Genomic DNA, 26,820 nt, shown 5'->3' with positions numbered 1-26,820 from the left:
CGTGCGGAGAGCAGTCTGGCCGGAGCTGCGTGTCAGTGGGGGATGATGTCAGCACGGAGGTGCCGCTGAAGCGTCGGAGGAAGTGAACAAACCGCTGGACAGCTGAGAAGTGTCTCCACAGGAGTGAAGTCTCATCAGTGAGACATGGTGACGCTGTGCTGAGGTCTGAACAGTCACTGGGAGGCCGTATGAAGGGGGAATTGTGGCGGCAGGCTGATGGAGCTCACATCAGCCTGGCCAGCCTGGGAAGGTAGCTAGCAGCCATGTGAGGAGTAAGTGTTGAAATAAATAAAAATGATTGAAAAAAAAAAAAAATAAAAGGATAAAAAACAAACTTCAACTGGTCACAAGGCGCCAAACCCAGATGGGGTAGTGGAGATGGTGAAGCTTGAAGGACACACTTGCTGGTTGAAGGGGCGGCTTCACAGGAAGGGTGGATGAGCATATGAATGGATGAAAAATCGCAGTGAAGGGCTCAAGCTGAAGCCTCTGTCATGTGGAGGGGGGAAAAAAGAGGTTGCCTTGACGACGCGTTTCGCGCATGAGCGCTTTGTCATATTTCTGTCGTACCAGTGGAGGGAGGTCTCAAAGCCTATCGGGTGTGTGAAAAACAAATCACAGATGTGGATAATTAGCCCCGATACTGGTACAGCCTGGATTTGTAAACTGAGGGCTTAAATATACCAAAAACCCTGACAGAAATAATTGAAGAAGAGCCTGAGAGGAAAAGGTATAAGGTCCAGACAAACCTCTATTGCACCATGTATTACAAAAAGACCTCTGGGCCCGATAAGTCCTATGAGAAACAGTTAATGAGTCTCACTAACACTGAAGTTCTCTTAAAATACTTGTACTGTGATAAGGAAGGAAATAGCGTGGCTACTTGTCTCCTACCACAGCCTATTCTGCAAATATACAGGCAGGATACTGTACCTCATGTTTCGGTCACCCGGAACCCCAAGGTATCATGGCATGAGCTAGGAGAACTTATCACGGACTGGGTCCAATTGACAGACGAGGAACTAAAATCTAGAGGGATTTGGAGGTACAAATTGACGTGGTTTGTTAAGTGTATACCCAGAACTCACATGATTAAAATTTGTGACAAAAGACAGTGACTGACACTTTTGACCCAAGAGGAAGAGGATGCCCTAAAAGACGTCCCCGATATCTTGTGGTCAAGAGGAAAGACGGACGTGGGCCTAATTAAAACAGCCAGTGAAGTCCAAATAACCCCTAAGAGTACAATGAGGCCTCACCAAAAACAATATCCTCTGAGGAAAGACGCTGAAGAGGGTGTAGATCCCTTGATAAAGGAATTATTAGCAAAAGGTGTCATCATTGAATGTCCAGATTCACCATGCAATACGCCCTTGTTCCCAGTTAGGAAGCAGAAGGGAGGAGAAGATGGGTGGAGACTCGTACAGGATTTACAGGCGGTCAATAGGGCCGTATTACCGAGGGCCCCGGTGGTCCCAGACCCGCATGTCCTCCTGAACGACCTCCACCCAGAGAATAAGGTATTTTCTGTCATCGATATCAGTAATGCTTTCTTTTCCATTCCCTTACACAAAGATAGTCAGTTCTGGTTTGCATTTACGTACAAAAAAAAAAATACACATACACCAGGTTACCCCAGGGATATTGTGAAAGTCCAACTATATTCTCACAAGAAATGTCTAATAATTTGTCTCAGTTTGTACCTCCCAGTGGGAGCCAAATTCTCTTGTATGTGGATGACATTCTGGTAGCGGCTCCTACAGAGCAACAATGTAAAATTGACACCTTGGCTCTGATGCATTTCCTCGCAGACTAAGGTCACAAGGTCAGCAAAGACAAATTGCAACTGTGGAAAGAAAAGGTGAAATACCTGGGTTATATTTTATCTCAAGAAGGTAGACATTTGGATGAGATCCGAAAAGAGGCCATCCTTCAAGCCCCCAAACCACGTACCAAAAAAGAAATGATGTCATTTCTTGGCATGGCAAATTTCTGTAGAGCATGGATAGCAAATTATGCTACGGAGGTGGCGCCTCTTTCTGATCTCATCTATGGTTCACTAATGGCTGCAAAAGATTCCATTCAGTGGAATGTGCAAGCAGAGGATGCATTTACGAAGATAAAGCACCTCATTGTAGGTTCCGCTGTACTTAGCCTTTCCGAATTACAGTAAAACCTTTTTTCAGACTGTAGATTGTAAGGAAGGGTACATGACTTCTGTTCTTACACAAGTTTATGGGGACAAGCACAAACCAATTGCATTCTATTCCACTAAATTAGATCCAGTAGCCCGGAGTTTGCCCCACTGTGTACAAGCTGTAGTAGCAGCCTCATTGGCCATACAGTCCTCTGCACTGATAGTACTGTTCCACCCCCTGGTACTTAAAGTCCCACATGCCATTTCAGTAATCTTACTGCAAGACAAAATCTCCTATTTATCTCCTGCCAGGCATCTATCATGTATGACTACTCTTTTGGGACAGCCTCACATTACAATCGAGAGGTGTACCACATTGAACCCAGCCACACTGTTACCAACACCTAGTGATGGGGATCCACATGATTGTATAGCACAAATTGATGAACGGGTACTCCCTAGGAAGGATCTCACTGATATTCCCTTTCCCGATGCTGACATTACCTTTTTTCTTGATGGGTCTTGTAAAAAGGACGATAAAGGGGTAAATCAAACGGCATACGCTGTAGTAACACATGACCAGGTCATTGAAGCCACACCCCTTCCCAGTTCATACTCTGCACAACAAGCTGAAATTATTGCCCTATCCAGGGCCTGTAGTCTAGGGGAAGGGAAGAAAATAAATATTTATACAGACAGCCAATACGCTTTTTCTACTATACACATATTTGCCCAGCAATGGAAAAATAGGGGTATGATTACGTCCACAGGTAAACCAATCTCACATAGAGATCTTACATAGTTACATAGTAGGTGAGGTTGAAAAAAGACACAAGTCCATCAAGTCCAACCTATGTGTGTGATTATGTGTCAGTATTGCATTGTATATCCCTGTATGTTGTGGTCATTCAGGTGCTTATCTAATAGTTTCTTGAAGCTATCAATGCTCCCCGCTGAGACCACCGCCTGTGGAAGGGAATTCCACATCCTTGCCGCTCTTACAGTAAAGAACCCTCTACGTAGTTTAAGATTAAACCTCTTTTCTTCTAATTTTAATGAGTGGCCACGAGTCTTGGTAAACTCTCTTCTGCGAAAAAGTTTTATCCCTATTGAGGGGTCACCAGTCCGGTATTTGTAAATTGAAATCATATCCCCTCTCAAGCGTCTCCTCTCCAGAGAGAATAAGTTCAGTGCTCGCAACCTTTCCTCATAACTAAGATCCTCCAGACCCTTTATTAGCTTTGTTGCCCTTCTTTGAACTCGCTCCATTTCCAGTACATCCTTCCTGAGGACTGGTGCCCAGAACTGGACCGCATACTCTAGGTGCGGCCGGACCAGAGTCTTGTAGAGCGGGAGAATTATCGTTTTATCTCTGGAGTTGATCCCCCTTTTAATGCATGCCAATATTCTGTTTGCTTTGTTAGCAGCAGCTTGGCATTGCCTGCCATTGCTGAGCCTATCATCCACTAGGACCCCCAGGTCCTTTTCCATCCTAGATTCCCCCAGAGGTTCTCCCCCCAGCGTATAGAATGCATTCATATTTTTGCCACCCAAATGCATTATTTTACATTTTTCTACATTGAACCTCATTTGCCATGTAGTCGCCCACTCCATTAATTTGTTCAGGTCTTTTTGCAAGGTTTCCACGTCCTGCGGAGAAGTTATTGCCCTGCTTAGCTTAGTATCGTCTGCAAATACAGAGATTGAACTGTTTATCCCATCCTCCAGATCGTTTATGAACAAATTAAATAGGATTGGTCCCAGCACAGAACCCTGGGGCACCCCACTACCCACCCCTGACCATTCTGAGTACTCCCCATTTATCACCACCCTCTGAACTCGCCCTTGTAGCCAGTTTTCAATCCATGTACTCACCCTATGGTCCATGCCAACAGACCTTATTTTGTACAGTAAACGTTTATGGGGAACTGTGTCAAATGCTTTTGCAAAATCCAGATACACCACGTCTACAGGCCTTCCTTTATCTAGATGGCAACTCACCTCCTCATAGAAGGTTAATAGATTGGTTTGGCAAGAACGATTCTTCATGAATCCATGCTGATTACTGCTAATGATATCGTACGTATTACTAAAATCCTGTATATAGTCCCTTATCATCCCCTCCAAGAGTTTACATACTATCGATGTTAGGCTAACTGGTCTGTAATTCCCAGGGATGTATTTTGGGCCCTTTTTAAATATAGGTGCTACATTGGCTTTTCTCCAATCAGCTGGTACCATTCCAGTCAGTAGACTATCTGTAAAAATTAGGAACAACGGTCTGGCAATCACTTGACTGAGTTCCCTAAGTACCCTCGGATGCAAGCCATCTGGTCCCGGTGATTTATTAATGTTAAGTTTCTCAAGTCTAATTTTAATTCCGTCCTCTGTTAACCATGTAGGTGCTTCCTGTGTTGTGTCATGAGGATAAACACTGCAGTTTTGGTTACTGAAGCCCCCCGATTCACTCGTGAAGACTGAGGAGAAGAATAAATTCAATACCTTCGCCATCTCCCCATCCTTTGTAACCAGATGTCCTTCCTCATTCTTTATGGGGCCAATATGGTCTGTCCTCCCTTTTTTACTGTTTACATACTTAAAGAATTTCTTGGGATTTTTTTTGCTCTCCTCCGCTATGTGTCTTTCATGTTCTATCTTAGCTGTCCTAATTGCACGCTTACATTTCTTATTGCATTCTTTATAAAGTCTGAATGTTGAGGATGATCCCTCAACCTTGTATTTTTTGAAGGCCTTCTCCTTTGCTTTTATATGCATTTTTACATTGGAGTTAAGCCATCCAGGACTTTTGTTCGCTCTTTTAAATTTATTACCCAATGGGATACATTGGCTAATGCCCTTATTTAATATGCTCTTAAAGCAAACCCATCTCTCCTCCGTATTCTTTGTTTCTAATATTTTATCCCAGTTTATGCCTTTTAGCAAGGTTTGTAGTTTAGGGAAGTTGGCTCTTTTGAAATTCAGTGTCTTTGTATTCCCTTTATGTTTCCTATTTGTGTGATTTATACTGAAACTAATTGACCTGTGATCACTGTTACCTAAATTGCCCCGCATTTCCACATCCGTGATCAGGTCTGTATTGTTGGTAATCAGTAGATCCAGTAATGTTTTATTTCTAGTTGGTGCGTCTACCATCTGACCCATAAAATTGTCCTGCAAGACATTAAGGAACTGGCGAGCCTTAAATGAATGTGCGGTTCCCTCCGCCCAGTCTATGTCTGGATAATTAAAATCCCCCATTATGATAACACTTCCCATTCTTGCTGCTAATCCAATTTGTGATAGGAGATCCGTCTCCACTTCCTCCCTCAGGTTTGGGGGCCTATAGCATACTCCCAGTATTATTTTCCCCTTAGCTTTATCCCTTTGGAGCTCTACCCATAAGGATTCCACCTTCTCTCTAGCTCCCTCAGTGATGTCATCTCTCACATTCACTTGTACATTATTCTTGATATATAGGCATACCCCTCCCCCTTTTTTACCCTCTCTATCCTTGCGGTATAGGGTATACCCTTGAATGTTTGCCAGCCAATCATGAGAGCTGTTGAACCAGGTCTCTGAAATTCCCACAAAATCCAAATCCTCCTCGTACAACAGTATCTCTAGTTCACCCATCTTGTCTGCCATGCTCCTGGCATTGGTGAACATGCCACATAGTTTAGACCGGTCGCATATTGTCCTCGTATTGGGTGTTTCGAGATTGCAACTAGGACTTGCTACTATACTCACCTTGTGTTTTTGTGCTTTGGTTAACCTACCACTAATGCCCCCAATACTAGCCTCTGGAATATCTTCCGCGCTGGCTATCTCTGCCTCTGGACCCTCCCCCCCATCGCCTAGTTTAAAAACCCCTCTAACTTTTTGGCCATCTTCCTTCCCAGCAGATCTGCACCCTCCTCATTTAGGTGCAGTCCGTCCCTTCTATAGTACCGGTTACCAACTGAGAAGTCGGCCCAGTCCTCCAGGAACCCAAACCCCTCCTTACTACACCAGCTCTTCAGCCACTTGTTTACTTCCCTAATCTCCCTCTTCCTTTCTGGTGTGGCTCGATGTACCGGTAGTATTCCTGAGAATACTACCTTGGAGGTCCTTTTCCTCAATTTAGCTCCTAAGTCCCTAAAATCGTTCTTTAGGACACTCCATCTGCCTCTGACTTTGTCATTGGTGCCAACGTGCACCATGACAGCCGGGTCTTCCCCAGCCCCTCCCAGTAATCTGTCCACAAGATCCGTGATGTGCCGAACCCGAGCGCCCGGTAGACAACATACTGTTCGGCGCTTCAGGTCTTGGTTACAGATTGCCCTCTCTGTCCTTCTAAGAATTGAGTCCCCTACCACCAGAATCTGTCTTTCCTTTCCCTTTGCTGCCCCCCCACTCTCACTGGAGGAGTTCTTCCCCCGGCAGCTAGGAGAGTCCCTCATCTCCAGCAGTGCTGGTCCCTGACTGGTTTCACCAATGACACTCAAAGTAGCGTACTTATTGGGATGCTCCAGTCCTGGATCGGCCTCCCTGGCTTTTCCCCCTCTACCCCTCCTGACTGTCACCCATCTACTCTTTGCTAGTGCCAGCACCTCTTTGTCTCCACCCGCCTCTGTGCTGGCCCCTGCCGGCACCTGCCGTGTACGTTCCTGGCTCTCATTTAGTATGGAGGGACTTCTCAGTGCTGACAGTTGCTTCCCCAGATTCAGAATCTGGGCTTCCAGGGAAACAATGTGCTTACATTTTGCACAGCAGTATTCGCCCTCGATCTGATGATCAAGGAACGCATACATGCGGCAAGATGTACAAAGAGTCGCCTCTCCACACCCGCCGGGCATCGTACCTATTAAATTTAGTGAGGATTTGGGGATTTTACCCTGTCCAAATTACCTAACAGCTAGCTTCCTGGCACTAATACTCAAGACAATACACAGGTACACAACAAGACAATACACAGGTACACAACAAGACAATACACAGGTACTCACAGACCTACGTGCAATCGCAGAACAGTCGCAGACCTATGTACACTCGCAATACTCAAGTATACAATACACAATACACAAGTACTAACGATCCACACACACTACTCAGACAACACTCATGTACTCACACTACACAGGTACTATGACCCCTGTTATAATCTCCTGTTTTAAACTCTGGTTTTAACTCACCACTTAGAAAAGTTCCACTTGGTATAAGTTCCAGCAATCTCCCAATGAGCAGGCTCAGGATGAGTCCTACACACAGTTATATAGACTGCAGGCACCTGTGAGCAATCACCCCTCCCCCTACTTAATAGCCTGAAGGAACCAAAGAAGAAAAAAAAAAAAAAAAGCTATTTAAAAAGTGACAGAAAAGGCTAATTGAAAAGCTAAAAGGAAAAGCCCCAAAAATGCTACCCAGCAAACAAAAAGTAAAACTTGTTCACTCTCCGTCTGGTTTTAACTCACCACTTAGAAAAGTTCCACTTGGTATAAGTTCCAGCAATCTCCCAATGAGATCTTATCCTTGCACTTCTAGAAAATGTACAAAAACCAACACAAGTGGCTATTTGTAAATGTACAGCACACAGAAAGGGAACAGATCCAATTACTTTAGGGAATGCACTAGCAGACAAGACCGCAAGGGAAGCTGCTACAGGACAGCAAAAAACACACATATACTATACAGGTCCCCAAGAAAATGATGAGGTACGGAAAGCTATTGATAAAACATGGTTATCAGAAATGCAGAAAATATCACCGGCAGGTGAAAAACAAAAGTGGTTATCTAAAGGGGCAACGCTGGTCAATGGTATATACACAAGTACAGAAGGTAAACCCATCTTATCTACATCACTTTTTAGATATGCTGCATTATTGAGTCATGGGCAAGCCCATATCTCAAAAGGAGGGATGGTGCAGGTGATCAACAAGGTGTTTACAACATATGGGTTTACGAACTATTCTAGAAATTTTTGCCTCACATGTCTGCTTTGTAACAGATACCATGCTCAAGGTGCTCTAAGACCCTTAAGGGGCCATTTCCCACAACCCCCTTATCCATTTCACACGATATGCATGGATTTTATTGAATTGAACAAATGTGAGAATAAAAAGTTCTGTCTGATTATCGTTGACATGTTTACGAAATGGGTGGAAGCTTTTCCTATGACACACCCAGATGGGCAGTCAGTGGCCAAAGTACTAATCAAAGAGGTGATTCCACGTCAAGGAATCCCCTCTGTGATTTACAGTGACAACGGCTCCCATTTTGTAAACCGAACGATACAACAAATTGGTAAATGGTACAATATTGACCTAAAGAACCACTGTGTCTACCACCCACAATCTGCGGGCACAGTGGAGAGACACAATGGTACCTTAAAGAGTAAACTAAGAAAATTGATAGAGGAGACAGGAAAAAACTGGGTTCAGTGTTTGCCAATGGCATTGTTGAGTACAAGAATTACCCCTACTGCTAAAGGACTAACACCGTATGAAATGCTGTATGGTAAACCTTATTATATTCCACAACTTAGAGCATTTACTCGAGATGACGAGGAAATGGACTATGAACTGGCAAATTATATGAGGAAGTTGCTAACAACTAAAGAACTCCTATGCCCAAATTCTCTTACAGGTCAAGAGACTAAATCAGAACAGGAAGATCTTGTACAACCTGGAGATTGGGTCTGGATAAAAATAATAAAGAGAAAGACTTGGTCTGACCCCAGGTGGGAAGGACCCTATCAAGTATTGTTGTCTACCCCTACTGCAGTAAAAATCGTGGAACGGATACCTTGGATACATCTCACCCACTGCAAGAAGGCACACTATTTGAGTAAAAAACTGACTAAGAATTAACTACCACACAACAGAGGAAGAACATGGTGCAATATGGACTCATAGGGGTGGAGGGAAGACCCAGAGAGAGACTTTTGTTCGAGCCAGGGTATTTTACCAAGACATGGTTGGAGGGGGAGAATACTTTTTGCCATATTGATAATAGTGGGCATAGTTGTGGGAATTTATGTGATTCTTGACCTTATCCCGATGTTGAGCATAATGGGTCAAAGGGGGGAAAGACAGATGACGAAGGGACCAGACGGTGCCACCATAACTGTTACACAGGGTAAGACCACCACCATACGTTTTGATCTCAGTCAGGTCATAGACATTGGGCATCAAAGGTATGTCTTTGATGGCAAATATCTATGCTCTACTCCAGAATGCAGTACATGGGCTGATGTATGGTGGTCATCCGATGATGACGGATGGCTTGCTAGTTCTGCCGTGATCCCTGAACAGAGGAAGGATCAGGTAGAACGTATATCAATATATAGCCGCAGAGGGTGGACTGGGAGCTGCCAGTACCGTACTACACGTGGGAAGTGTAATCCCATTTCAATAACAATAAAAAACCCACAGGCATCAGATGCTGGAGTTTATGGACTAGGAGTATATAGGGCAAGTCAGGGTGATCTACTAGGGAGAATTACTATTAAGGTTGTAACCCCTGGTCAGATCACCCCAGCCCCCGAACCAACACAGTTTAAACTTAATCCCTCTTTGGTCAAAAAAGATTTTACCTATAAAGAACAATTAAGTATAGAAACAGGATTTGGAGACAAAAATGAGTGGATAGAGTGGGTCAGATACACAACCCAATCTAAAGGGTTAGGTGATTGTATTTCTTGTGCAAATCCAAGACCACAATTAGCCACTGTTCCTCTCCCAGAAGAGGAAACTGACTTGACTTGTATAATAAGAATGTTTTCAGAAAATATTACTGGGTTGGAATGTGCAAATGAGAAAAAGAGCTACCCAAAGACTAAAATGCAAAGTATACCCCCATCAGTACAAGCATTACCAGGAAATTGTACTTGTTTTTCTAACAATGACAGTAATGGTACAAATGTTGGCACCCTATCCACTGAATACTGTGCAACTACAATCCTTACTACAGACATTAAGTATGAACTAAAATGGTTTCAGGAACAGAAACGGCAATTGGCTGATGTTTGGTGGCTGTGTGGAGATAAGAGACTAAGGCCCAGACTGCCACCCAGATGGGGGGGTAGTTGTGCCCTTACCCGATTGCTGCTTCCCTTTTATATAGTTCCTATAAGTGATAAATCAATGAAACTACCAGGTAAATACTTTTTTAAACGAATTAAGCGAGAAACACCACAAGGCTCATTTGACAACCGAGTGTATATAGACGAAATAGGTGTTCCATGAGGAGTTCCAGATGAATTTAAAGCGCAGAATCAAATAACAGCAGGACTCACCTCACTCTTCATATGGGTCCAGCCCAACAAGAACGTCGACTGGATAAACTACATCTACTACAACCAGCAGAGGTTTGTGAATTACACCAGAGATGCTATCAAAGGCATAGCAGCACAATTGGACGCCACCTCTTTGACAGCGTGGCAGAACCGTATAGCGTTGGATATGTTGCTGGCAGAAAGGGGCGGGGTATGCAAAATGTTCGGCACCTTCTGCTGCACTTTTATTCCAAACAATACGGCACCTGATGGAAGTATCACCAAAGCCTTACAAGGCCTACAAATGCTATCTGAAGAATTAGCTGAGAACTCTGGTGTAGAGAACCCCCTGACAGGACTTTTCGAAAAATGGTTTGGTAAATGGGGTGATCTTGCAAAAAGTTTGCTTATCTCTATTGTCATGGCAGCCGCAGTTCTTACATTATGTGGATGTTGCTGCATTCCCTGTATTAGGGGAATTCTTCAAAGACTGATTGACACATCTTTAACAAAAACTATGCTCCTCCAGAGCAACACGGAACTATACTCGGAACCTGATGATGAATTTACAACTCTCGCTAAGGACTCATCTGTCTAAATGATAATACCTGGTAAAATAAAATAACCTGGATATTTGAAGTATTGACATTATGAGTATAAAAGGGGGGAGATGTTAGAGAAATTATACTTTAAATGTCAGTTATGAAAGACGCCATTTTGTTTATCATGGCCTAGAAATAAACTGTAGATAATATGGAGTCAGCAATATATATATACTCATCAATATAATATGCTTAGATGTGCAGTTTTGCATATATCCTGTATTTTTGTGTTGACTTGGGGAGTTTTCAAGTCAGTATCCTGTAACCATTGTTAGATGAAGATAACAGTCTGTAACAGACACTTCCACCTTTCCTGTTACGTCCAGAATAAAGTTGAAAATACATGAGACTGGGCATGTTTTAAGACAGGAAAGGGGGGTGTCCAGGGCTTATAAAAAAGACATGTACCACAGTATTTTCCTTAGAAATGATGATGGCTGCATGAACATGTAATTCATTTCTCTTGCATATGCAATAAATATTACCTTGATGCCCGAGGACGGTCTGAGACCGTGAATTATTTCCCTAACACTTACTAAAGAGTAAAGTTAGCCCAATTTTTTTGTATAATGTGAAAGATGGTGTTACACTGCTAGAATTGTGACAGAATCTTATGAACGGGACAGAGATAAAGGTGTTGTGCCGCATTCCAATTCACTGGTCACGACCAGACTTGTGTGCTACAACTTACCATAGACACGGAGCTAGAGGGACTCAGAACTCCAGTTGGATATTTTGCAGCTCTAGTTTCCACTGAACATCCTGCTGGGTTGCATTATCTGGAGAGTTTGATACTCATCCAATAGATTACCAATTAACCTGGCTGAGAACCACTTCCCTTGTTAGACAGGTAGGGGTCCAGGAGATGTACAACTAAAGTGGTTGTAAAGGCAGAAGGTTTTTTATCATAAAGTAGAACTATGGGCAAAATATTTTTTTTCATTTTGGATGGATGTAAGGGATGGTTATAACCTGTCAGATTTTTTTTTTTTGCCATCTCTGTCCCATTACGGAGATTTCGCTTCACTTCCTGTCCCATAGCCAAACAGGAAGTGAGAGGAAATCTCTGCAAATTAAAGGAATTTCTTGGGGACCCCCCAGCTCACCAGAACTAGTGTCCCCATTGGAAGATTTGCCATCTGTTACTTTTCTAGGGACAACCCAAAATGTGGGGTTTTCTTTTTCCTTTTCTTTCAATGATAATGGTAAACAGGACAAATAGAGAGGGTGAATCTCCTTAACGGGGGCACAGACAGCAATAAAAATTGAGACTTGTTCTAATCCCTCTCCACTCTATCCAAAACTAAAAAAAAGTTCTGCCTTTAGCTATACTTTAATGCATTCTATGCATTAAGATAAAAAGCCTTGTGTGTGCAGCAGCCCCCCTCAGCCCCCCTAATACTTACCTGAGGTCCCTCTCTGTTCAGCGCTGTTCACGAGTGTCTCAGCCATCGAGGATTCTTCCACCTGATTGGCTGCTGCTGTCAATCAAGTCAGCTAGCCAATCAGGGGGGAGAGGGGGTGGGGCCAGGTCAGGGCTCTGCGTCTGAATGGACACAGGGAGCTGTGACTCGGCTCAGGTGCCCCCATAGCAAGCAGCTTGCTATGGGGGTACTCAACAGGAGGGAGGGGCCAGGATCACAGAAGAGGGACCCGAGAAGAGGAGGATCCGGGCTTCTCTGTGCAAATCCACTGCAACAGAGCAGGTAAGTATAACATGTTTGTTGTTTTTATAGGAAAAAAACAAGACTTTACAATCACTTTAAGGCTTTATGATTGATGCTCTAAATACGTGGTGGAGGACCTGTGGATTCCAATATTTACCAAACGTGTGTTTTGACCACTATTAGTTAGCGGTCAAATACTTTCTGTAAGCCCTCGACTGCTACACATGGGTGGCGTGTCCCTTCTCTTGAGTTTCTGGATGGTATTGTATGGCTTTTATAAGGACTTCTTTGGCATTTTGATTCTTTATTTTGAACTGACATTCACTTCAGCTTGCTCTGGGGACTTTATGCCTATAAGATACCTTTGACGATTTAAATTCGTCTAATCTCTGAACTTTGGATTTTTGCTTCAGTTTATGCACTGTATTTTATTAGTATTTTGGGTTTGCCGTAGATCATTTTATGTTTTTGTATGAGGTATAAATGCACAAGTTAGGTCATGTTTAATTTCTGGTCACTTTTTTTTGTAGGGCTGCATGTTTTTGTTTTCATATTATGTTCCTTAATACCTCAGTATTGTGCTAGCAGCTTTTTCTTCACTGTTACATTGACCATAGTGCAAAGACTTTTCTTACTACAAATGCTTGTTGCCTGGCTGTGAAGGAGCACGGGAACCAGTATTCAGCAGCTCCTGCGGGGGTATTGCTACAGTTGGTAAGGTCGAATATAGACACCAATCCATCCAGTTCAACCTGGGTGGGTGTGCTCAAGTCAAAAAATCATATCCCATATCCTTGTATATTGTGCTCGCTAAGAGGCCCATCTAGGAGTTTTTGAAGCTATCAATACTTTCCACTAACACCACCGATTGTGGGTGTGAGTTCCACATCCCTACTGCCTTGACAATGAACCCCCTATGCAGTTTAAGTTTAAACCACTTCTCCTCCAATTTCATGAGTGGCCATGTGTCTTATTATACTCCCTGAGACTGAATAGTTTATTCCCTATGCTAGAATCACCATTGAGGTATTCGTATATCACTGTCATATCTCCTCGCAAGCGTCCCTTCTCTAGAGAGAATACATTTATTGTTTATAGTTGTTCCTCGTAATTGAGGTCCTCCAGTCCCTTTATTAACTTTGTTGCCCTTCTCTGGACACGCTCCAGCTAGCTCCAGCACATCCTTTAAGAGGATTGGTGACCAGAACTGGACGGAATAACCCAGATGTGGCCAAACCAGCGTTTTATAAAGTGCCATTGTTATAGTTTTATCTCTTGAGTAAATACCATTTTTTATGCATGCTAATATTCTGATAGCTTTGCTTGCTGCAGCTTGGCATTACATGCCGTTGCTGAGTCTTTCATCTACTAGGACCCCATATCTTTTTCATCCTGGATTCCCACAGAGGTAGGGGAATCATTGGTAATCATTGCTTCATTCTTTACCATTATTCTGGGCAGCCCTATGTACCTTGTGGTGATCTCTCAACATTGTGTCTACTGTAATGTTGGTTTGTGATTGTCTCCATTATGCTTTAGAATTTGGGTGAGCTGAGCTTATATGGTGATGTACTAGTTGTGATTTCTCTTTGGGAATACTTGGCCTTGGTGCTATTGTCTGGCGATATCTCCACTGTATGTATAATCCATACCATTATTATAAGCCCATTCCTTTTTTTTTAAATGTCATAAATGGCTACTTTTTCCTTCTTTTAGCAGTTGATGGACATCTCCGCCCCTCCTACTACCACTCTGATAATATAGGTGTTGAATTTGCCGCTTTGGACTTAGTTGGTTGCTATTATGTTCTTCCATGGATTAAGAATCTCATTTTGTTTGCCCATAGAAATGGCCTAATTTGTTTAATGCAGTCATAGAAATAGTGCAGCACAAAATAAAACACAAATAATATTAAATATATAAAAGTCCATGTCTCCAAAATATATATGTGGATGAATGAAAGAAGCGGAAAAGTTTAGCCACTGTGCAGGAGTGCATCCAGATCTATCATGCATGTGCCCCAAACTGAGTGCAACACCTCCACCACAGATAGAATTGGCCGCTCACCTCATTAATATGACCCCTGATAACAGGAAGGTCAATCAGTGCTTTGTTTCAAACAAGGGAGCCTGGATCCTCTAATCTCCAACTACTTTCTGAAAGGTAGCCGTCCCTCCGCAATGTATATACAAAACAAACGAAGCAACAAATAGTGCTCTCTGCTAAAACTCTAACATTTTTTTCCATAAAACTTAAAGTATAAAACTTACAAAGCTGGCACTTAAACTAAGTGCAAGTATCAAGCGCGCATTGTACATGAATCAAACCAGAAAGATGGCCGCGGGTGACATCATATGTAGCTCCTCTGTAAGCGTTACGTCCTGAGCGGGACTTAATCAGCGGGGCTAATTTTTTCATGCCAACATATATTTATGGTAAAACTCCTGTCTTTTTTGTCTTTGTGCTCAGTACACTTTTTTGCCATGGTTAAATTCCTTGAATGACACTGGAGCTTGACATCAGTTTATTTACAGTGGTTCTCCTTGGGTTTTTGCCTTTTTACTTTGGCTGTAGCGCCCACTTCTAAGTGGTCCCTACGCTCACACGTGTGAGGGGGATGTAGTATCATAGCTCTCATCCTGCAGTGGTGTCCATCCCAAGCTTGAGTGGGTATTATCCATGAGACACACTACCAATATCTGTTATACATGCCATTTAGGCTGGTAATGAGTTTATGGTTATTATATATTTTTTGTACATGATAATGCATATACACTTTTTTTACATCAATATTGATTGTTTGCTTTATCATTAATAGGTATACTCTGCATACTGTATCTTCTCTATTGGTCTCCTGAAGAAGGAGGTTTCAATTCCTGCGAAACACATTAAGACATTGTCTGTGGATTAACCCACTCTCAACAAACTATATGCTCATCTACTTTAACGGCTTTTGCCCAGTATGAATGCATTGGTGCCGGTGGTAACCGCTATGTGATATTTAAAATTAACTGATGTATTTGGGAGATACAGTTCTGCAGAGGATTTCTTCTAAGATTTCCCCTTAATTATTTTTAACAAGAATTTCAGTGTTTTTTATCTTTTGTATTAATAAACTTTGTAGGGGAATTACCCTGTTTTTGCAATATGTTGTGTTAAGAATTTCCATGAGTACCTCTAAAGTCCTTATGTAACTAAACCCATTTCATTATATATGACCTCTTGGGCATGGTGCTCCTGCTACATGTCCCAATTTGCCCCTCCCACCGGGAAGCTGTCACTGTGCTTGCCAATCATAAATGCCCAAGATATTTCCCACCCCACAGCCTCATGTATACATGTCTCTTGTATATGGATGGGGAATGCCTCGGCCACTTATGATTGGCAAAGTAAAATAAACAGCTTCCTGATGGGATTGCTCAGGTTGGGGACCAGAATCCAAAAACGCCTGAGTTCATCCCTATTTAGCATTACCTTGCTGTACACCAAAATTGTTAAATATCCCCTACAATGTATGTAGAGAATATGCCAGACTGGTGTTTTGGAAGCTCACTGACCAATTTAAATATCTTTGTTAGTTTCTGGTGGTTTCTTGGATTTATATTTATAGTACACTTTAATAAATCAACATTGTAATCTTGTCCTAATTAGGTGGAGAGTCCCCCTGTCCTGAAGGATTCCTAGAAAACACATTGTCTGTAAGTAAATTGATCTTTCCATCCCCTAGTATACACTGACCTGTTCTGTTTTAATTTCATAATGAAGGTTAGAATATGAAAGCTAGTGGCTAGTAGGGATGAGCTTCGTGTTCGAGTCGAAACCATGTTCGACTCGAACATCGGCTGTTCGATCGTTCGCCGAATTGCGAATGATATGGGCCATTCGCACCAAATTCGTGTGGCGCGTCCCGGCCCATAACTCACTGCGGCATCGCAGTGCATTGCTGGCTGATGATTGGCCAAGCATGCACTTTGACCCGCATGCTTGGCCAATCACAGCGCAGTCTGTAGAGCGAGCTATAATTGGCCAAAGCCAGGGTGGCTTTGGCCAATTATGGCTCAGGGGGTTTAGAACACGCCCCACACTATATAAGGCCGCCTGCACAGCGGCCCTGTGTAGTGTGTTCCGGCGTTGAGAGACAGAGACAGTGTCATTTGATTTAAGTTAGATAGATTAGGCAGGACAGTCAGTCAGTTAGCTGCACTTACAGTGTACTGTATATATATGCATCCCAGGTGTTGTATATATATATATATATATATACACTGTATTCAGTTTAGCTAGATCCGTTCCTGTTATCTTCCTACTGACAGGCAGGTTTGTCTTGTTACAGTATTTACAGCTACCTGAAGAAAATTGCTGGTGTTCTTTTGATCCTATTAGTACCACAGTCAGGCAGCTAGACTATTTACAGTTAGTGTAGTGCGTCCTCACAGTGTTCAGCTAAAGCTACAAGTTAGTTTAGTGTGACCTCTGCACAGTGTTCAGCTAAAGCTACAAGTTAGTGTAGTGCGTCCTCCTCACGGTGTTCAGCTAAAGCTACAAGTTAGTGTAGTGTGTTCTCTGAACAGTGTTCAGCTAAAGCTACAAGTTAGTGTAGTGCGTCCTCCTCACAGTGTTCAGCTAAAACTACAAGTTAGTGTAGTGCGACCTCTGCACAGTGTTCAGCTAAAGCTACAAGTTAGTGTAGTGCGACCTCTGCACAGTGTTCAGCTAAAGCTACAAGTTAGTGTAGTGCGTCCTCCTCACAGTGTTCAGCTAAAGCTACAAGTTAGTGTAGTGCATCCTCCTCACAGTGTTCAGCTAAAACTACAAGTTAGTGTAATGCGACCTCTGCACAGTGTTCAGCTAAAGCTACAAGTTAGTGTAGTGCGACCTCTGCACAGTGTTCAGCTAAAGCTACAAGTTAGTGTAGTGCGTCCTCCTCACAGTGTTCAGCTAAAGCTACAAGTTAGTGTAGTGCGTCCTCCTCACAGTGTTCAGCTAAAACTACAAGTTAGTGTAGTGCGACCTCTGCACAGTGTTCAGCTAAAGCTACAAGTTAGTGTAGTGCGACCTCTGCACAGTGTTCAGCTAAAGCTACAAGTTAGTGTAGTGTGTCCTCCTCGCAGTGTTCAGCTAAAGCTACAAGTTAGTGTAGTGCGTCCTCCTCACAGTGTTCAGCTAAAGCTACAAGTTAGTGTAGTGCGACCTCTGCACAGTGTTCAGCTAAAGCTACCTGTAGAAGGTTGGTGGTGTTTTCCTGATTCTATCACTACCGCAGGCAGCTAAATTATTTGCACGTTAGTGTAGTGCGACCTCTGCACAGTGTTCAGCTAAAGCTACCTGTAGAAGGTTGGTGGTGTTTTCCTGATCCTATCACTACCGCAGGCAGCTAAATTATTTACACGTTAGTGTAGTGCGGTCTCTGCACAGTGTTCAGCTAAAGCTACCTGTAGAAGGTTGGTGGTGTTTTCCTGATCCTATCACTACCGCAGGCAGCTAAATTATTTACACGTTAGTGTAGTGCAGCCTCTGCACAGTGTCCAGCTAAAGCTATCTGTAGAAGGTTGGTGGTGTTTTCCTGATCCTATCACTACCGCAGGCAGCTAAATTATTTACACGTTAGTGTAGTGCGGCCTCTGCACAGTGTTCAGCTAAAGCTACCTGTAGAAGGTTGGTGGTGTTTTCCTGATCCTATCGCTACCGCAGGCAGCTAAATTATTTACACGTTAGTGTAGTGCGACCTCTGCACAGTGTTCAGCTAAAGCTACCTGTAGAAGGTTGGTGGGGTTTTCCTGATCTTATCACTACCGCAGGCAGCTAAATTATTTACACGTTAGTGTAGTGCGGCCTCTGCACAGTGTTCAGCTAAAGCTACCTGTAGAAGGTTGGTGGTGTTTTCCTGATCCTATCACTACCGCAGGCAGCTAAATTATTTACACGTTAGTGTAGTGCGGCCTCTGCACAGTGTTCAGCTAAAGCTACCTGTAGAAGGTTGATGGTGTTTTCCTGATCCTATCACTACCGCAGGCAGCTAAATTATTTACACGTTAGTGTAGTGCGACCTCTGCACAGTGTTCAGCTAAAGCTACCTGTAGAAGGTTGGTGGGGTTTTCCTGATCCTATCACTACCGCAGGCAGCTAAATTATTTACACGTTAATGTAGTGCGGCCTCTGCACAGTGTTCAGCTAAAGCTACCTGTAGAAGGTTGATGGGGTTTTCCTGATCCTATCACTACCGCAGGCAGCTAAATTATTTACACGTTAGTGTAGTGCGGCCTCTGCACAGTGTTCAGCTAAAGCTACCTGTAGAAGGTTGGTGGTGTTCTCATACTACAGGCAGGCAGTTGATTTTGCTAGCTGCAGTATATATATATATATATATATATATATATATATATATATATCCCAGCTTAGTGCAGCTACAGGCCATTAGTATGTCTGGAAGGCCAACAAGGAGAGGCAGACAGTCACAAGCCAAAAAAAAAGAGGGCAAGCAGGCTCTGTGTCTAGAGGCAACAGTGCTGGTCGTGGAGACGGTGCATCCTCATCAGCACGTGGCCGTGGGACACGCTTGGCCTTTTTTCGGCAGCTGGCCGTGTTGAGCCGCAACATGCGGAAGACTTGGTCGAGTGGATGACCAAGCCATCCTCATCCTCCTCATCCTCTCTCACCCATGCTCAGGGTACTTTGGCAAAGGAGCTGCCAACACGGCCTCTTCCCTCGGCTCAATGGCATCAGTGACTCCTTCCCTAGCCCCACCATGTCCTCCTGAGGAGTCCCTCGAACTGTTTGTACCCACAGTGTTGGGTACATGCTCCAGGAGGATGCCCAGCGTTTAGAAGGCTCTGATGATGATACTGAGCTAGATGAAGGCAGTAACGTGAGCACGGACAGAGGGGGTGCCCAAGAAGGACAGCAATCTGGCAGTCATGCTCCCCCTGCTGCAGCATACTGCCAGGTCTGATCCAGTGATGAGGAGGGAGGGGATGATGAGGTCACTGACTCAACATGGGTGCCTGATAGGAGAGAGGAGGGGCACATCACCAACGAGGCAGGATGCCCTCCAGGGGCCAGCCTAAGGGCAGCACACTGACTGCATCACACCGCAAAGCTCCGCATGTGCAGGGCGCTGCTGTCTCTGCGCGTTATTCCAAAAGTCCTTTGGTGTGGGCCTTTTTTGAGATGAGTGCATCAGATCGCACCGCTGCTATTTGCAACATATGTCTCAAGCGTATCTCGTGTGGCCAAAACATCTCCCGCTTGGGCACCACATGCTTGACCAGACATATGTTGACCTGCCATGCAGTTTGTTGGCAAGCGTATCTACAAGACCCATACCAAAGAACCATAGGTGTGCGCAGCCTATTGCTTTAGGGTGTGCACCTCAAACACGTGTGTGTGTATATATATATATATATATATATTCATAGCAGTAGAGCAATGGACGGTGTCAGTAGTGTACAGTATTTTTATCATTATAACTTTTTTACTATTTTATTATTTTTTTACGATAGTTTATTATCATTTTTTTTTTTTTACAATTTTTTTAGGAGCCTCATTGGGGGCTTTGGTAAAATAACAGGGGTCTAAACAGACCCCTGATGTCTAACTTTTTTAACAGAGAAAGGGACTGAACACAAAGATTCCCCAGTCCTTTTCTCTGCAGCCAAGCAAACAGTAGCACAGTGCGCAGCACTGTGTGATTAGGGTGTGCCCAGGCACACCTGGCACACCCTGTGCGCACGCCTATGCAAAGAACAAAGAGGACCTCTCCTTGCTCCTCATCAGCTGAGATCTCCAACCCCACTATACCTTCAGTCCTCTCTGAGACCTGTACTGAGAGGAATGAAGGTGTAGAATTGCTGGACAGGGCGGTCAGCGGTAAGGTGCATATTACCGCTGACTCATGGTCCAGCAGGCATGGACAGGGACATTACCTAAGTTTCATGGTGCATTGGGTCACTCTGCTGGCAGCTGGGAAGGATGCAGGACAAGGTGCAGTAGTGTTGGAGGTTGTTCAGCCACCACGTCTCCAAAATGCCACTACTAATGATTGTGAGACACCTCTCTCCTCCACCCCCTCCTCTTCTTCTTCCTCCATGGCCTCTTCCTGTGCTTTGTCCTCGGAACCAGCGGTGCTCCGTAGGCATTCAGGGGGCTACGCAAGTACGCAGGCCAAAAGATGCCATGCGGTGCTTGAGCTGGTGTGCTTGGGGGACAGGAGCCACACTGGGGCAGAGGTTCTGTCAGCTCTGCAGGGGCAGGTTCAGAGGTGGTTGACGCCACACTAACTTAAGGCAGGAATGGTGGTTCGCGACAATGGCACCAACCTCCTCTCCGCCCTCCAAAGGGACAACTGACCCATGTGCCCTGTTTGGCTCACCTCCTTAACTTGGTGGTGCAGCAGTTCTTGGGCAGGTACCTGGGCTTACAGGATGTCCTGAGGCGGGCCAGGAAAGTCTGTGTGCATTTCCGCCAGTCATATAATGCCAGTGCTCGGCTGGCAAACCTCCAAAAGGAATTTAACCTGCCCAAGAACCGCCTAATCTGTGACATGCCCACCAGGTGGAACTCAACGTTGGCCATGCTGCAGCGGCTGCACACGCAGCAGAGGGCCATCAATGAGTACCTGTGCGACTATGGCACCAGGACAGGGTCAGGGGAGCTTGTTTTTTTTTCCCCACGCCAGTGGGCCATGATCAGGGATGCATGCACTGTCCTGTCACCATTTGAGGAGGCCACAAGGATGGTGAGCAGTGACAGTGCATGCATCAGTGACACTGTCCCCCTTGTCCACCTGTTGGAGCACACGCTGCGTGGAATAATGGACAGGGCACTTGAGGGAGAACAGAGGCAGGAAGAGGAGGACTTCCTTAGCTCTCAAGGCCCCCTTTATCCAGACAGTGTTCCTGCGTGCCCGCCGATCACACAGGAAGAGGAGGAGGAGGATTGTGTCAGTATGGAGGTGGAGCCTGGCACTCAGCATCAGCAGCAGTCTTTAAGGGATCAGTCCCAAGAAACACATGGACTTGTATGTGGCTGGGAGGAGGTAGCTGCGGACCATGTCGTCCTTAGTGACCCAGAGGACTCCGGGACCTCAGCCCCAAGGTATGATCGGTTCCAGCAACCATCGCCAGCGTCTGTTTTACATGGTGCAGGAATACCTAGGGGCAATATCTGACTTGGACACCTTTCCCCAACGAAAATCCTCTGGGTTACTGGGTCTTGAGGATGGATCACTGGCCAGAGCTTGCACAGTATGCAATTGAGCTACTGGCCTGTCCTGCATCCAGCGTTCTTTCGGAACGCACATTCAGTGCTGCTGAAGGCTTTGTAACTGATCACAGGGTGCGTCTGTCCACCGACTCGGTCGATCGACTGACCTTCATAAAAATGAATCAGTCTTGGATCACCACCAGCTACCAAGCACCTGATGCTGATGTAACCGAATAATTTTTTTTAAAATCTCAGATCCCTTCAAAGACTGCCTATGCTGATGCTGAGTGACTATCCTGTTATGCTGAGAAATTATCCTCTTCCTCCTCAATGATCATGCTGATAGCTTGTAAGAACATTTTTGGTTCTGGGTGCCGCCACCAGTGCCTAAGGCCCAATTTTTAAGTCCCTGTTTAACAGGGGCATGTAATTACAATTTTTGATGCAATTCTTTGCAGCAGGGCTAGTTCCTGCGCTCCAACTAGAGTATCTGTGAGGGGTTGCAGTGTTGTGGCACCAGCACCAGTGCCTAAAGCCCAATTTTTCAGCCTCTAAATGGCCGAGAACAGGGCTTACAGGAACCAAGTCGCCTGCGCACATGCATGTGTCTTTTCTGACACTGATGCAAACTTAACCCCTGATAACTGACTTGCTTCATACCCCATATGTGCTTTAGCTGATCCAAGTTCATTCATGTGCCTTTACCTTCCTGCCGCCTTTTAAAGCGGTTGTATATCGCTGGACGTTTTTTTTTTTTTTTCCCTGCAAGGTAAAGTCATAATGTGCTAGTATGTATTGCATACTTGCACATGATGTGAAACTTACTTTATTACTAAGCTGTTCCAGCACCATGATGTCAGCGCTGCAGGAGCTCTCATCTTCACCCATCTTGCTTCCAGGTTTGCGGGCTCCGGCTCTGTGACTGGCCAGAGCCGCAATGACGTCACTCCCTCGCATGAGCACGGGAGCCGCCGTTTGTGGCACTCTGAAGGAGAAGCCTGGGTGGCCGTTCCTTTAGAGCGCATGCGCTGGTGACGTCACCAGCTGCATGTACAACAAATATCTCCTAAACAGTGCACGTTCAGGAGATATTTACACTACCTATAGGTAAGCCTTATTACAGGCTTACCTATAGGTAAATGTCAGCAAAGGAAGTCATTTCAGACCAGGCTCATAAAATGTTTAGTGAACTTTACTGAACATTTCTGCTGCATAACGATTTAAATTGCGAACAATAGTTCAAAGAGTCCCATCCCTAACTAACTGTACTACTTGGTGGATGCCCTGGCATAGCTTATAAAAGTGATAGTCCATTGGTGGAAGTCCATGATGTGGCAATTCTCTGGGAAGCCGGCATCTTCGGGCTGACTGCAAGGCCCAGCAGTCCCCCTCTGCATCACGGTGTTACAGCATTCCTGAACCCAAGACCAAACAACAACCAGGGACAAAGGCAAAAGGGCCCCCCGGTACCCAGCCTTCCCTCCTTATATTAGCCCCACAGGGCAGGTAAGCTGGGTCCAAAAAGCCCAGGAAATGGAGTGAAACAGTTTAAGCCCCTTGCCTGGGTCAGCCACTGCTCACTAACTAATGTAGGCAACTTGCCTACAGTTGACTGGAAGATATTGTCCAGAGGCAACCAACATTTGAGGATATTTGTGAGTACAGACTGGTGTGAGAGATCCTAAAGCCTATGGGCTGTTGCCACCTCTCTGGTGCTAGAGAGTCAGCTTTGTGTATAAAGGGGACATCAGATGGTGTCCTGAAGAGCTCTGTCTATATAATTCTTTGTGAAGGGACTCTGCTCAAATTACTCAAAAGAGGACGCTTTATGTCTTCAGCTTCTACTACAAAGCCAAGTCCATTACCTACTCGCACAAGGACTTTGCTTACAGCTCTACAGAAGGAAGTGTCCTCATCTTTGCACATAGTTCTTTTTAGAGCATCCCACTCATCCTCCATCCCCATCCAAGTTACCCCGCCCCCCAACAAAACACCAAAAAGAACACCCCTGGACTGTTCATTGAGCAAATTCTGGTAAAAGACCTAAGGGACCTTTAAAAATTCTGGCTCCTATGGGGGGTAATGCTAAATTTGGGGGCTCGTCCAGGATTTTCCCCCGAGAAACCACAACGGTAGCTTTTGGCAACGGATGAAAGAGGCTCACTATGGAGGATTGTGGGAAGGGAGTCAGTATGGTGCACTGTTGTGTCACAGCGGAGAATGTCTGCATCACAGTAGGGACTGCTGCCAGTGCAGAAGCATTTCCAAGTAGTGACCGTGAAAGAGTTAACATGTGGCAAGGGAGCAAGAGTGCCAGTGAAGTCTGCCTAGGGACAGACAGGGTTACTGCCAGTGTATGTGTTACAGAGGAAAATGTGGCCTGTTGATACATTTGCCAGTGCAGAAGCATTTTTGGTCAGTGGTGGGGAAGGAGTTAACAAGGGGTGCGGGAGCGACAGTGCCAGTATTGGAGGTTTATTGTTTTTTTTTCAACTGCACCTAATATTATTATTTTACAATCAAAGTGGCCTACTTTTTGTCTGAACCGATGTTCATTCTATTAGCTCTTTCTATGCACTATACTGGGCATGGCTGCCTTATGTCTTTATTGCCTATACACTTTTATAATTGAATAAAGTATGCCTGTTTTTATAGCTTACAGTACAGACAGTCCCTAAGTTACAAACATCCGACTTACAAACGACTCATTCTTAGAAACATAGGGAGACAATGGGAAGCGAGAGGAAATCTACTCCTAGGAGTAATGCTCTGTACACACGAGCGGACTTTTCAACCGAACTGGTCCGACGGACCGAATCCGGCGGACAATCCGACCGTGTGTGGGCTTCATCGGACTTCCGATGGACCTTTTCGGTCGAAAATCCGCCGAACCTAGTTCCGATCGGAAAGCCCGTTCGTCTGTTTGCCTGTCCGACGAACCAAATACGACGCAAGGGCAGCTACAGCACCTGCCCGCGAGAATGTTTCCAGCGCGATCCTATTGCGCTGATTCTCTGCGACAGGGTACTATACATCTTGCGCTCGCTGCAATAGGAAAAACACATTTTCCTATTGCAGCGAGCACAAGAAAGAGGTGACAATGTCCCGTAGGTCTGGTATTGATTTTAAGGGGAATTCCCAAAATCCATACCAGACCCTTATCCGAGCACGCAGCTCGGCCGGTCAGAAAAGGGGGTGGGGACGAGCGAGCGCCCCCCCCCCCTCCTGAACTGTACCAGGCCACATGCCCTCAACATAGGGGGGTGGGTGCTTTGGGGAAGGGGGGCGCCCTGCGGCCCCCCCACCCCAAAGAACCTTGTCCCCATGTTGATGAGGACAAGGGCCTCTTCCCGACAACCCTGGCCGTTGGTTGTCGGGGTCTGCGGGCGGGGGGCTTATCGGAATCCGGGAGAACCTTTAATAAGGGGGCCCCCAGATCCCCGCCCCCCACCCTATGTGAATGAGTATGGGGTACATCGTACCCCTACCCATTCACCTGGGGAAAAAAGTGTCAATAAAAAAACACACTAGACAGGTTTTTAAAGTAATTTATTAGGCAGCTCCGGGGGTCTTCTTCCGACTTCGGGGGTCTCTTCCGACTTCTCCGCTCTCTCCGGCCTCTTCTCCCGGTGTCCGGTTCTTCTCCCGCTATCCGGTTCTTCTCCCGGGCTCCTCCGCTATCTTCTGCTCTTTTGCCGCTCTCTTTCTAGCGGTGGCCCGGTCTTCTCCGTCGTCTTCTTCCCTGTTCTCTTCTACCGATGTTGACACGACGCTCTCTCCAACTGTAATGCCGTGTGCGAGGTGCGCAACGACTTATATAGGCATGGGGCAGGGTCATCTGGTGATGTCACCTGGTGACCCCGCCCCTTATGACAGCACAGTCCCAGCATGCCCCGGGGACTGTGCCATCATAAGGGGCAGGGTCACCAGGTGACATCATCCGGTGACCACGCCCCATGCCTATATAAGTCATTGCGCACCTCGCACACGGCATTACAGCGGGAGAGAGCGTTGTGTCAACATCAGAAGAAGAGAACAGGGAAGAAGAGGACGAAGAAGACAGGGCCACCGCTAGCAAGAGAACGGCAAAAGAGCAGAAGATAGCGGAGGAGCCGGCAGAAGAACCGGAGAGCGGGAGAAGAACCAGAGAGCGGGAGAAGAACCGGAGACCTGGAGAAGAGGCCAGAGTGCGGGAGAAGAACCGAACACCGGGAGAAGAGGCCGGAGAGCGGGAGAAGAACCGGAGACCGGGAGAAGAGGCCGGAGAGAGCGGAGAAGTCGGAAGAGACCCCCAAAGTCGGAAGAAGACCCTTGGAGCTGCCTAATAAATTACTTTAAAAACCTGTCTAGTGTGTTTTTTTATTGACACCTTTTTCCCCAGGTGAATGGGTTGGGGTACGATGTACCCCATACTCATTCACATAGGGTGGGGGGCCAGAATTCTGATAAGCCCCCCACCCGCAGACCCCGACAACCAACGGCCAGGGTTGTCAGGAAGAGGCCCTTGTCCTCATCAACATGGGGACAAGGTGCTTTGGGGTAGGGGGGCCGCAGGGCGCTCCCCTTCCCCAAAGCACCCACCCCCCCATGTTAAGGGCATGCGCCTGGTACGGTTGAGGGGGGGGGCGCTCGCTCGTCCCCACCCCCTTTCCTGATCGGCCAGGCTGCGTGCTCGAATAAGGGTCTGGTATGGATTTTGGGGGGACCCCCACGCCGTTTTTTCAGCGTAGGGGGTTCCCCTTAAAATCCATACCAGACCTGAGGGCCTGGTATGCTCTGCGACAGGGCTCGCAAGGTGTTAATCTCGCCGATAAAAGCAGCGAGATTGACTTCCTTTTCTAGTCCCGTCGTACCTCATCACGTTCAAAATTATGGACTTTAGTCCATGTGTGGGCAAGTCCGCCGTAACTCTGCCGAAAGTCCGTCGGGAAGACCGTCGGACCTGTTCTGCCGGAAAGTCCG

The 26,820-nt window shown here is 45.5% G+C and overlaps 1 protein-coding gene across 3 annotated transcripts in view; it reads left to right on the top strand.

Annotated features, from left to right (window-relative positions):
- The window catches only part of LOC141148856 (histone lysine acetyltransferase CREBBP-like), a 275,728-nt gene that overhangs the window by 23,187 nt on the left and 225,721 nt on the right, over positions 1-26,820 (top strand). The window contains exon 2 of one of the 3 annotated variants that reach the window (XM_073636664.1): positions 16,309-16,355. The exons of 1 other annotated variant lie outside the window; for it this stretch is intronic. In XM_073636664.1, the coding sequence (XP_073492765.1) occupies positions 16,309-16,355 (47 nt within the window). Of the gene's footprint in view, positions 1-8,758; positions 14,994-16,308; positions 16,356-26,820 lie in introns of those variants that run through there. One more of the 3 variants, XM_073636661.1, reaches the window with a different exon arrangement.

The sequence above is a fragment of the Aquarana catesbeiana genome, linkage group LG06 (genome assembly GCF_042186555.1).
Source record: "Aquarana catesbeiana isolate 2022-GZ linkage group LG06, ASM4218655v1, whole genome shotgun sequence".
Taxonomy (NCBI): domain Eukaryota; kingdom Metazoa; phylum Chordata; class Amphibia; order Anura; family Ranidae; genus Aquarana; species Aquarana catesbeiana.
This window is presented reverse-complemented; position numbering and strand designations above follow the sequence as displayed.